This window comes from Hordeum vulgare, chromosome 7H, assembly GCF_904849725.1.
Source record: "Hordeum vulgare subsp. vulgare chromosome 7H, MorexV3_pseudomolecules_assembly, whole genome shotgun sequence".
NCBI lineage: Eukaryota > Viridiplantae > Streptophyta > Magnoliopsida > Poales > Poaceae > Hordeum > Hordeum vulgare.
Window position 1 is genome coordinate 518,659,333 of NC_058524.1, and position 11,244 is coordinate 518,670,576.

At 47.2% G+C, this 11,244-nt stretch overlaps 1 protein-coding gene across 1 annotated transcript; it reads right to left on the reverse strand.

Annotated features, from left to right (window-relative positions):
* Positions 1-860: 860 nt before the first annotated feature.
* On the reverse strand, positions 861-1,939 carry LOC123411608 (ethylene-responsive transcription factor ERF039-like). The gene has a single exon (XM_045104572.1). The coding sequence runs from the start codon at positions 1,794-1,796 to the stop codon at positions 1,047-1,049; it is 750 nt and encodes a 249-aa protein (XP_044960507.1). The 5' UTR covers positions 1,797-1,939; the 3' UTR covers positions 861-1,046.
* Positions 1,940-11,244: the final 9,305 nt, after the last annotated feature.

An 11,244-nucleotide genomic window follows, 5' to 3' on the forward strand; every position in this document is an offset into this window, starting at 1 on the left:
AATATTGTCTTGTCCTACCCAATTCTAATCAATTAAAAAATTGCCAAGATTTAGAATATGTTGGTTATAAGGTATATTCTGGACACAAGTTTTTTTAACCACTAGAATATGTATACCCCCGTTGCAACACACGAAAATTAACAAGTACTCGCAATAATTTCTGAAGCAACAGGACGTGGCCTTCTAGAGGATTTCCTACTGTGAGACTAACGTTGGAGAGTCATGTGACTTGAAAACGCCACTTAGTCTTCGAGTGACATGACCGGCACATACTTACAAGCGGCCCATCGGGCTTTCCGGCCCCGGCGATTGCGTTTGCACTGCAGCTGATATTGAGCTGATCGCATGCATAGCTAGGGTGTACTAGTTCCTAGCCTGCCACTTGCACTGTCGATTGTGTGTGTGTTTCATTTTGCGTGTGGTTAGCTACCTAGAAGTAACTAATAATAGTAGATTTTTAATCAAGCAGTTATCATTCGTTCGTTTGGCTGGAAAGAATGGCACGTAGTCCTGCACTATAGGTACATATCACACATGCGAACACTCCTCTACATGCGTAGTTATTCTCTCGCAAGCACATGATGCCTGCCGGCTGCCGTACCGAGATATTTGCCAAAGACTTTTATTTTTTTATTTTTTGCCAAAGACACTTGTCAGACAAGAACGAATGCCAAGAACTATCAGAATCGGAGGCATCAAAATATTTTCATCCACCAATCGTTTCACATGTACGCATGGACAGCTGTATGTGTCTGGATACGACATGTAAAATTTGAAAGAGATTTTATGTATACATTTCAGGTACGTACAATTAGCACTGCACTGCATGATTGCATGTACATGTACGTATCTAAAACTTATTTACAAACGTGCACTGAGGCATCGATTATTATTAATGTGCATCAGTATCAACCACCTAGATCACAGTCACGGGTAGCCACAAATAGTCAAATTAAAGGACGGAAAATTTAGAAGCTGACAAGAGAGAAAGAAATTCCATATTCACAAGTCAAAAAAGAGGGAGAGTGACGGATTATTTGCTATTATTACAGGTTCCACAAGAGCGCACCGAACCCGGACGCGGCGATGCCATCGGGTTGCCCCCAGAACTGAGACGGCTCCAGACCGAGCGCGGACACGGCCAGCTCGTCGTGCGAGCCAATGCCCGCGTGCTCTCCCAGCCACGCTGCTTCGTACCACGGCTCGGCGACGGGGTCTTGGCAGAACGTGCCCCCGAACGCGACCTCAACAGCGGCCGCGATGTCCTCGTCGATGGATGGCAGCTCGATGATTTCCTCAAGCTCGTCGTCGACCTGGCTCAACATCTGCCCGCGGCACCACAGGGGCGACGTCGCAGCAGCCGGCATTGGCTCCGCGCTCATGCCTTCGCGCACGGGGGCAGGGTCCATGGCAGCGGCGCGGGCTGCCGCGGCCTGCACGTCGTGGGGCGCGGCGGAGGCCGGGCGCGGCAGGGACGAGGCCAGCTCGGGGAAGTTGAGCACGGCTGCAGGGCCCTTCACGACGATCGCCGCGGCGTCGTGCGCGCGTGCCGCCATCTCTGGCGTCGGGAAGGTGCCCAGCCAGATGCGCGACTTCTTGCGCGGCTCCCTGATCTCGGACACCCACTTCCCCCACGCCCTCATCCGAACGCCGCGGTACGCCGGGTGCCGGCCGCCCGCGCCATTGCCACCGGCATCCCTCCCCCTCTTCTCCAGAACTCCGCGTCTCGCCGTGGTCGGGGATGGCGGCGGCGAGGCGGACGATGACGCCGGACTGTTCAGCTCAGAGTCAGGCATTTCCAATGCGAGTGCACGCTCCCGACGATGGGTGTTTTGAAGCTAGCGGGGAAGCTCAGGGCGTGTTTTGTAGGGGCTGTTGGGAGCGCCATGATGTCGACGTCTCACCAGCGGACGTCCCTGTCGCGGCCGTCCAGTCAGCAACGCTCCCCCCTCTCTCTCTATCTCTCCAGATCTCTCTGTTCATTTTTCTAGATTGATCTACCTCTCGAGTCTCGACCTCTGAGTTGTGCCCTCTAATAACGGATAAATTTTCCAAGAGACCGTTGCAAAGAGGATAAAATTGCTTACGAACATCAAGCTAGTGATGTGTACGTGCTGCGCAATTTACATTTATACATATTGTTTGTGGAGAGATGGGTGCGTTAGTAACTTGCTGCCACCCCATTAATTTCACAATGATGAGGGTTTTCAGTTTGACGTTGCAATGATAATTGGAGTACATTTTCTCTTTTTCTAAGTTATACTGTATGCGCCCCCCCCCCTCCCCCTCCCCCGGCCCCATGTGACGGATCTAGGTTATTATTAAACATATGTATGAGTACTAGATAATTTCATACAAGTAGTATATCTCTACATATATATAGGAGTACTAGATAATTTCATGTGTATGTATATGTATATATGTATGACTATTATATATAGATCTAGGTATGTTTATGTTTATATATGTTTATGTTTATGTATATATGTAGGAGTATTATCAATCTAGGTATTATTGAACACATATGCAAGTGTTATGAATGCATGGATTCGATGTTTATGGACGTGCTTGACATTCTTTTAAAGAGAAATGTTACTACATTACAAGAAAAATAGATGTGCTTAACATGAAATCCGGCTTCTGTACAAAAAAAATGACTACTTCTATGGTTGTTTACGCCCAAGATATATAAATATATTTTCAACTTCGGTTTATTATAGTTGCTAAAATGATTTATATAGAAGTTTCACATGTCTCAATCTTGCAATGTTCAAGTAGTAGTTCATTAATAATTGCAACTACAAGTTTTAATTTGCTTGTGTATATAATTTGGATCGGGACATATGGACAATTCTACAAGCAACAAGGAATCGGTGTAGATGTGGACAAGTGGGATAAGGAGCGCTTAGAGCATTCACGGTGGCTCATCAAAAAACTAAAAGGAAACAATGTCTATGAGTGGAATGAAAGGGATGAGCTGCTCACCGAGGGTGCTCATGCAGTGAGTAGAACTAATAAACTGAGAGAGGAGAGGGGTAACTTGATGAAGGAGAGGGATAAAGTGAAGGAGGAGAGAAAACTACCCACGAGAGAGAGGAATGAGCTAAATATGGAAGTTGCTCATTTCAAAGAGGATGGAGAGAGCAGTCGGAAGAAGATTCACCAGTTGAACCTAATCCTTGATGAAGAGTAGTTTATTTGAGTATCATGTACCTTACGTTTCTTAGTATGTCTAGTTGATTAGTACCTTTTGTGAAGTTTAAACTCTTAAGTTTATGAGTATCTTGTTAATTGAATTATTTAGTTTCTAAAGTAGTATTTCTTTATTATCCAAAAACAAATTGTTGGCATTGGACAACAAGGTATGACAAAGATAGTATAAATGTATAGTTGGCGTTGCGTGAGGGAGTCTGAGACTAAGGGGTCCTCGGGCCGCTTACCAATTCTCATGAGCTGGACTCTTGGACCGTTCGACCATCATTGGTGATGTTGGACTCAAGATGGCTAGAGGCGAGACGGTTACCTCCCTCTGGCCGTCTAGGCCAAGCCGGCCGGCTAGAGGCGAGGCGGTCGTGCCCAGGCCGGCTATGGAGCTCAAGTCACATCAGATCGTAGGTCATGACGAGACCCTTTGGTTATAGGTGGTTGCGCGTCAGCCAAGGTAGTGGATTGGGGTGCACGGCAGGTACAGCGTCGGCGGCCATGCCGCTGACCTACTCCGGCTCCGATCCATCATCCTGCACAGTGTCGGCCCGTCAAACTCCCACTCCATTACTGCACTCGGTGTGGGAACAGTGGAGACGGTCGTACTGACGACCCATGACGAATCACGCCAGACGACGTCGGACGTACCACACGTGTCCTGCGTCAACCTTATGCGAGAGCCTGACTGGCTAGCCGGCGGGTCCCACAGCCAGACGGTACCTCACAGCCGACGGGCCCCTCCAGCGACAAGACAAGACCCCATGGGCCCCCTGACCAGCCGGGTCCCACTCCTGTACTTTTATCCTTATTGTAGGTCGGTGGGTTCGTATATAAACCCCCCGCCCCCCTAGATGCAAAGGGTCGGTCAACTCAGCACACACGCACACCATACAGGAAAGGTAGACGCGAGCCGGCTGCTCCTTCTTCCTCCTCCGCAAAACAGCTCAAGGAGCACATTGTAGCCTCATTGATACATTATACACTCCGGCAGGATTAGGGGTGTTATCTCTACGGAGAGCCCTGAACCTGGGTACATCGTGTGTTCCATCCTCGTCCCCAACGTCCTCCGGTGCCACTTCGATTCCCACCATCTTTATCCTACCCATGGCTTATGTTGTGTGTAAACACCAACATTTGGCGCCCACCATGGGGCCGTTCATGGCATCGGCTGGGTTTACGCGCTGGGCGGGGTCCTGCGCTTACACCACCGGATGCATCGTGTCCGGACTGATCAGCACGCCCGTGGAGCCTTATCTTGAGGAGGCTTCTCCGATGTTGATCGACGTCCAACCCGTCATGCAGATTCTGATGGGGAGTCTGAGGACGAGTCACTCCCTAGCGTCGTCATCGCTGCTCTTGCGAACCTCAGCGTTCTCTTCAGCGACTTGCGCCTCGACGATGGCCCTCGCTACCCTGGCGAGGACATCGACGTTGACGCGTTGTGCGCCAGCTTCAGTAGGCTCTCCCTCGCGGAAACGCCTGCATTTGACATGTACCCTAGCGACGTGCTCGTCTTCGACGATCCACCGTCATCTGCGGGGTGCCTTGCCCCGTATCACGTCACCGTCGTCTCCGACATCATGGAGGTGATGGTCATTGGTGCCGACACCAGCACGGCTCACGGCAAGGCGTCAGCCGGCGCTGGTGATCCTGCTGCGGTATCAGCCGACAAGCTTCATGCCGCTCTTGCCGGCTTGAAGACGCCCATTGCCACATCCACAAACCCCACTGACGTGCGGGCCTCGCTGGAGGAGGCTCGCAGACAGATCTTGGAGGAGGGCATTGCTATCGCCATGGCTAAACGCCGGATGGAGGCCGCGCAGTGCGAGTATAACTCTGCTTACGGCCTCACTCCGGTTTCTGAGGGTCCTAGCCGGCTTGGCGTGGTCCGCGGCCGCAGCCGGGTCATTGCGGAAATCCTGGGCGGCAAGCAGCCCATTTACGAGACCCCTGCGGCCAACTCACGGGCTGCCCACGCGGCCATGGCAGAAATGCCAGACTTGGAGGGCGAGGAGCATGTCCTTCAGGAGAAGCGGGTCAAGGATCTCCTTGATGCCGCCAATGAGTAGCAGACACAGCTTGACCCTGGTCAGGCACAGTCGGAGTCTCCAAGACCCAATCCTGGAGCGTGCCATAACCTCAGCGGTCGGCATCAAGCCGAGGGATCTTCCTCGCATCGCACTTTCGACCGGAAGGGCGAGGGCAGCCACGACAGGCGTTCTCAGCGCCAGAGCGAGCCAACTTCAAGCCGACGTCGCAGAGATGGTGGCGATGAGAGTGATTCGGTGTATGAGGTTCCTCGTCCAGGGAGGGCCCATGCTACCGGCTCACAAGACACCCTTTCGATCACGGCTCGGATCGGCCCTCACGTCCCACACAACGACAACGATGCTCGCAAGCGCCTCAACGCCTTAGCACAGTGGGCTCTCCTGGAAGAGGACGGCCCAATCGGTCCGGCATGCTTCGGCCCCTGGATCTGAGGGGAGCCATTTCCCCCGGGCTTCACTCTCCCTCGGGACACCCTGAAGTACAACGACACAGCCAAGCCACAAGACTGGATGATTGACTACACCACTGCCGTTGGCATCGCCCGGGGCAACAAGCGCGTAGACGTCCGCTACGTGCCACTCATGCTGGCAGGCTCGGCTAGAACATGGATCAATAGCCTTCCATCCGGCAGCGTCAACTCCTGGGTTGACTTCGAGGAGGCGTTCGTCCACAACTTCACTGGCACCTACAAGCGTCCTGGCCGGCATCGCGAGCTGGCCATGTGCGTCCAGAGGCTAGACGAACCCCTTCACGACTACGTCATGCGTTGGACTCAGCTACGCAACTCCTGCGAGGGAGTGCATGAGGTACAGGCCATCCAGTACTTCATCGACGGCTGCCGAGACGGCACTCTCCTCAAGCACAAGCTCATGTGCTCCGAGCCCACCTCTCTAGCGATGCTCATGGCCAAGGCAGACAAGTACGCCACGGCCGACTCCGCGATGCAGGTCAAGGTGACCGCTTCGGACAAAGTTTTCCCCACGCCGACTACTCCCAAGCCGGCTGGTGGCAATCGAGGCGGCCAAAACAACAACAAGCGCAAGGTGGATCAACTTGATTCGCGCTCCATCAACAAGCTGGTGGCCAACATGGAGGTTGATGCGCCGGCTACTCAAGCCGGCTCTCAGCAGAGACGGACTGCCAGAACAACTGGCAGCCCAAGCTCTCCTTCGAGCAAATGCTCAACGCGCCCTACAAGATGCACACTGGGGCGAAGCCCGCTACCCATACCCTTCGACAGTGCAGCTTTGCACGACGACTATCGCATGGAGAGGGCATGCCGGCTCCCTGCTACCTCTTGAGCTTGCGTTGGTTTTTCCCTTGAACAGGAAAGGGTGATGCAGCACAATAGCAGTAAGTATTTCCCTCAGTTTTGAGAACCAATGTATCAAACCAGTAGGAGTATCAAGATGAGGCACCAATGTACCTGCGCAAAAACAAACAAACTTGCACCCAACGCTATAAAGGGGTTGTCAATCCCTTCACGATTATGAAACCCACAACTCGAAGAGAATTACAAGGATATGAAATCATGCATATAAGAGATCAGAGGAGACTCAAATAATATTCATAGATAATCTCATCGTAAATCCACAATTCATCGGATCTCGACAAACACACCGCGAAAGAAGATTACATCGGATAGATATCCATGAAGATCATGGAGAACTTTGTATTGAAGATCCAAGAGAGAGAAGAAGCCATCTAGCTACTAGCTATGGACCCGAAGGTCTGTGGTGAACTACTCACGCATCATCGGAGAGGCAATGGTGTTGATGGAGAAGCCCTCCGTGTCCGAATCCCCCCTCCTGCAGGGCACCAGAACGGTCCCCGGATGGGATCTTGCGGAGAGAGAAGCTTGCGGCGGCGGAAGAGTATTTTCGTGGCTCTCTCTGGCAGTTTTAGATTTTTAGAGAATTTATAGGCGGAAGAAGTAGGGCAAAGGAGTCATGGGGGGGGGGGGGCACAAGCCTGCTAGGCGTGCCCCCAGGCCGCGGCTAGGGGGCTTGTGACCTCCCCCGGGGTCCTTTGCCTTGGTTCTCAAGTCCCCTCTGTATCTTCTGTTATGGAAAAAAATCATTCCGCAGGTTTTATTCCGTTCGGACTCCGTTTAATATTCTTCTGTGAAAAAGGTCAAAAACACAGAAAAAACAGAAACTGGCACTTGGCACTGAGTTAATAGGTTAGTCCCAAAAAATATATAAAATACCATATTCATGCATACAAAACATCCAAAGTTGACAAGATAATAGCATGGAACCATAAAAAATTATAGATACGTTGGAGACGTATCAAGCATCCCCAAGCTTAACTCCCGCTCGTCCTCGAGTAGGAAAGTGATAAAGACTGAATTTTTGATGTGGAATGCTACCTAGCATATTTGTCCTTTGTAACTTCTTTCTTGTGGCATGAATGTTCAGATCCGTAAGATTCAAAACAATAGTTTACTATTGACATGAAAACAATAATACTTTAAGCAAACTAGCAAGGTAATCATGAACTTTTGAAATAACAAGCCAAAGAAAGTTATCCCTACAAAATCATATAGTCTGGCTATGCTCCATCATCCCCACACAACGAATTTAAATCATGCATAACCCCGGTATTGGCCAAGTAATTGTTTTCGCACTCTTATTTTCTCAAACTTTTTCAACTCTCACGCAATACATGAGCGTGAGCCATGGATATAGCACTATAGGTGGAATAGAGTGTGGTGGAGGTTGTTAGGCAAAAAGGACGAGATGGTCACATCTACTTGGCGTATCAATGGGCTATGGAGATGCCCATCAATAGATATCAATGTGAATGAGTAGGGATTACCATGCAACGGATGCACTTAGAGCTATAAGTGTGCAAAAGCTCAAAAGGAGAACTAGTGGGTGTGCACCCAACTTGCTTGCTCACGAAGACCTAGGGCAATTTTGAGGAAGCCCATCATTGGAATATACAAGCCAAGTTATATAATGAAAATTCCCACTAGTATATGGAGGTGTCAAAACAAGAGACTCTCAATCATGAAGAACATGGTGCTATTGTGAAGCACAAGTGTTGAAAAAGATAGTAGCATTGTCCCTTCTCTCTTTTTCTCACTTTTTTTTGTTTGGGCTCTTTGGCCTCTTTTCATTTTTTTGGTGGGAACTTTTGGCCCCTTTTTTTCCTATTTCCTCACATGCGACAATGCTCTAATAATGATGATCATCACACTTTTATTTACTCACAACTCAATACTTACAGCAATGATGACTCTATAGAAAATGCCTCCGGCTGTGTACCGGGATGTGTAACGATCTAGCTTAGCGTATCACGTTAAAATATCTCGCTAGCTATCTTAGATCATGCAATGGCAATATAAACGTGACGGCACAAGTCATGAGACGGAACGGTGGGAATTGAATGGCAATATATCTCAAAATGGCTATGAAAATGCCATAATAGGTAGGTATGGTGGCTGTTTTGAGGAAGGTATATGGTGGTTTTGTGCACCGGCGAAAGTTGCGCGGCACTAGAGAGGCTAGCAATGGTGGAAGGTGAAAGTGCATCTATACCATGGACTCACATTGGTCATGAAAAACTCATATACTTATTGCGAAATTTTTATTAGTAATCGGAACAAAGTGCTAAATGCATACTCCTAGGGGAAGGGTTGGTAGGTGTTAACCATCGCGCGATCCCGACTGCCACACAAGGGATGACAATCAATAAATCAATTATGCTCCGACTTCCTAACATAGCGGTTCACCATACGTGCATGCTACGGGAATCACTAACTTCAACGCAAGTATTTCTAGATTCACAACACCCTACTAACATAACTCTAATATTACCAAATCCATATCTCAAAACTTAATTGTTAGGAATCAGACTTCTCTTACTAATCAATGCACTTGAATATGGAAGTTTTTATTTTATCCTGTTTGGATGCCTATCATATTTAGGACTAATTTCATAGCACACGCCAATTACCAAGTTACTTAGAGAGAGCACTCTCAAAAAGATATAAGTGAATATCGAGAGTTTTTATTTCTTCAAAATATGACACCGCCGTGCTCTAAAAAGATCGAAGTGAAGCACTAGAGCAAAGTTATCTAGCTCAAAAGATATAAGTGAAGCACATGCGAGCTAAATTGCCTAACTCAAAAGATATAAGTGAAGCTCAATGAGTATTCTAGCAAATTCACGATGAGTGCATGTCTCTCTCAAAAAGGTGTGCAGCAAGGATGATTGCGACAAAACAAAAAGAAAAGACTCCTATAATACACGACGCTCCAAGCAAAACACATATCATGTGGTGAATAAAAATATAGCTCCAAGTAACATTACCGATGGATTGAAGACGAAAGAGGGGATGCCTTCCCGGGCCATCCCCAAGCTTAGGCTTTTTGGTGTCCATGAATTTGGCTTGGGATGACTTGGGCATCCCCAAGCTTAGGTTCTTTCCACTCTTTATTCCATTGTCCATGAGAACATCACCCAAAACTTGAAAACTTCACAACACAAAACTTAAACAGAAACTTGTGACATCATTATCATAAGAAAACAGACTACAAACTCTTTAGGTACTTTAGTAGACTTTATTTACATTTAGATTGATTTTAGATTACTGTATTCTCACTTTTCCATGGCTAGTACCCCCTGATACTATCCATAGTTTCATCAAAATAAGGAACCAACACAACAAAAACAGAATGTGTCAAAAACAGACCAGTGTGTAGCAATCTATATACTTTGTATACTTCTGGTATCTCAAAAATTATGAAACTTAGGGCAATTTGCATATAAACCAGAAGCAAAAAGAATCAACTCAAAAGCTCTTTCTAGATAGGAAATAAGAATAATTTCGTGAGCGCAAAGTTTCTGTCTTTTTCAGCAAGATCAAACGACCATCAACAAAACTAGTCATAACGGTTTTACTTGGCACAAAAACAAAAAGAAACACAAAAACACAATCATAACAGAATTATGATGGTGTGGACACAACAAAACAGGAATGAAAAAGCAAAATAAATTCATTGGGTTGCCTCCCAACAAGTGCTATCGTTTAACGCCCTTAGCTAGGCATAAGGCGATAGAATCAAGTATCGTCGTCTTTGGTGCTCAAACCTTAAGTAGCCCTCATCATGGATTCATAAGGCAATCTTATTTTCTTTCTAGGAACGTGTTCCATGCCCTTCTTTAATGGAAATTGAAATCTAATATTCCCTTCCTTCATATTGATGATAGCACCAATAGTCCTAAGGAAAGGTCTACCAAGAATGATGGGACATGTCGGATTGCAGTCAATATCAAGCACAATGAAATCTACGGGTACATAATTCCTATTTGCAATAATAAGAACATCATTGATCCTTCCCATAGGTTTCTTAAGAATAGAATCCGCAAGATGCAAATTAAGAGAGCACTCATCAATCTCATTGAAGCCTAGCACATCACATAAAGACTTTGGAATAGCGGAAACACTAGCACCCAAATCACACAAAGCATTGCATTCATAGTTTTTAATCTTGATTTTGATAGTAGGTTCCCACTCATCATGAAGTTTTCTAGGAATAGATATCTCCAACTCAAGTTTCTCTTCAAGAGATTTCATCATAGCGTCGACGATATGATCGGTAAAAGCCTTGTTTTGGCTATAAGCATGTGGATAGTTTAGCATGGATTGCATCAAGGAAACACATTCAATCAAAGAGCAACTATCATAATTGAATTCCTTGAAATCTAAAGTAGTAATTTCATCACTACTCAAAGTTTTGACATCCTCTACTCCACTTTCAATGCTTTTAGCATCAAGATAGATAGACTCCGAATCATTGGGGCGTTTCTCAACCAAAGTGGATTCATATCCAGCCCCATCATCATTAGGATTGACATTAGAAAACAAGTATTCAATAGGATTCACACCAAGCACTTTAAGATCTTCGTGATTCTCATCACGAGAACACGCCTTTTTAAGCCATTCATGTCTAGCACGAATTTGGGCGGTTCATTCTTTAC

What these genes read in the sequence shown, in the direction of transcription:
- LOC123411608 (XM_045104572.1), bottom strand. Translation starts at nt 1,796, where the DNA reads ATGCCTGACTCTGAGCTGAACAGTCCGGCGTCATCGTCCGCCTCGCCG.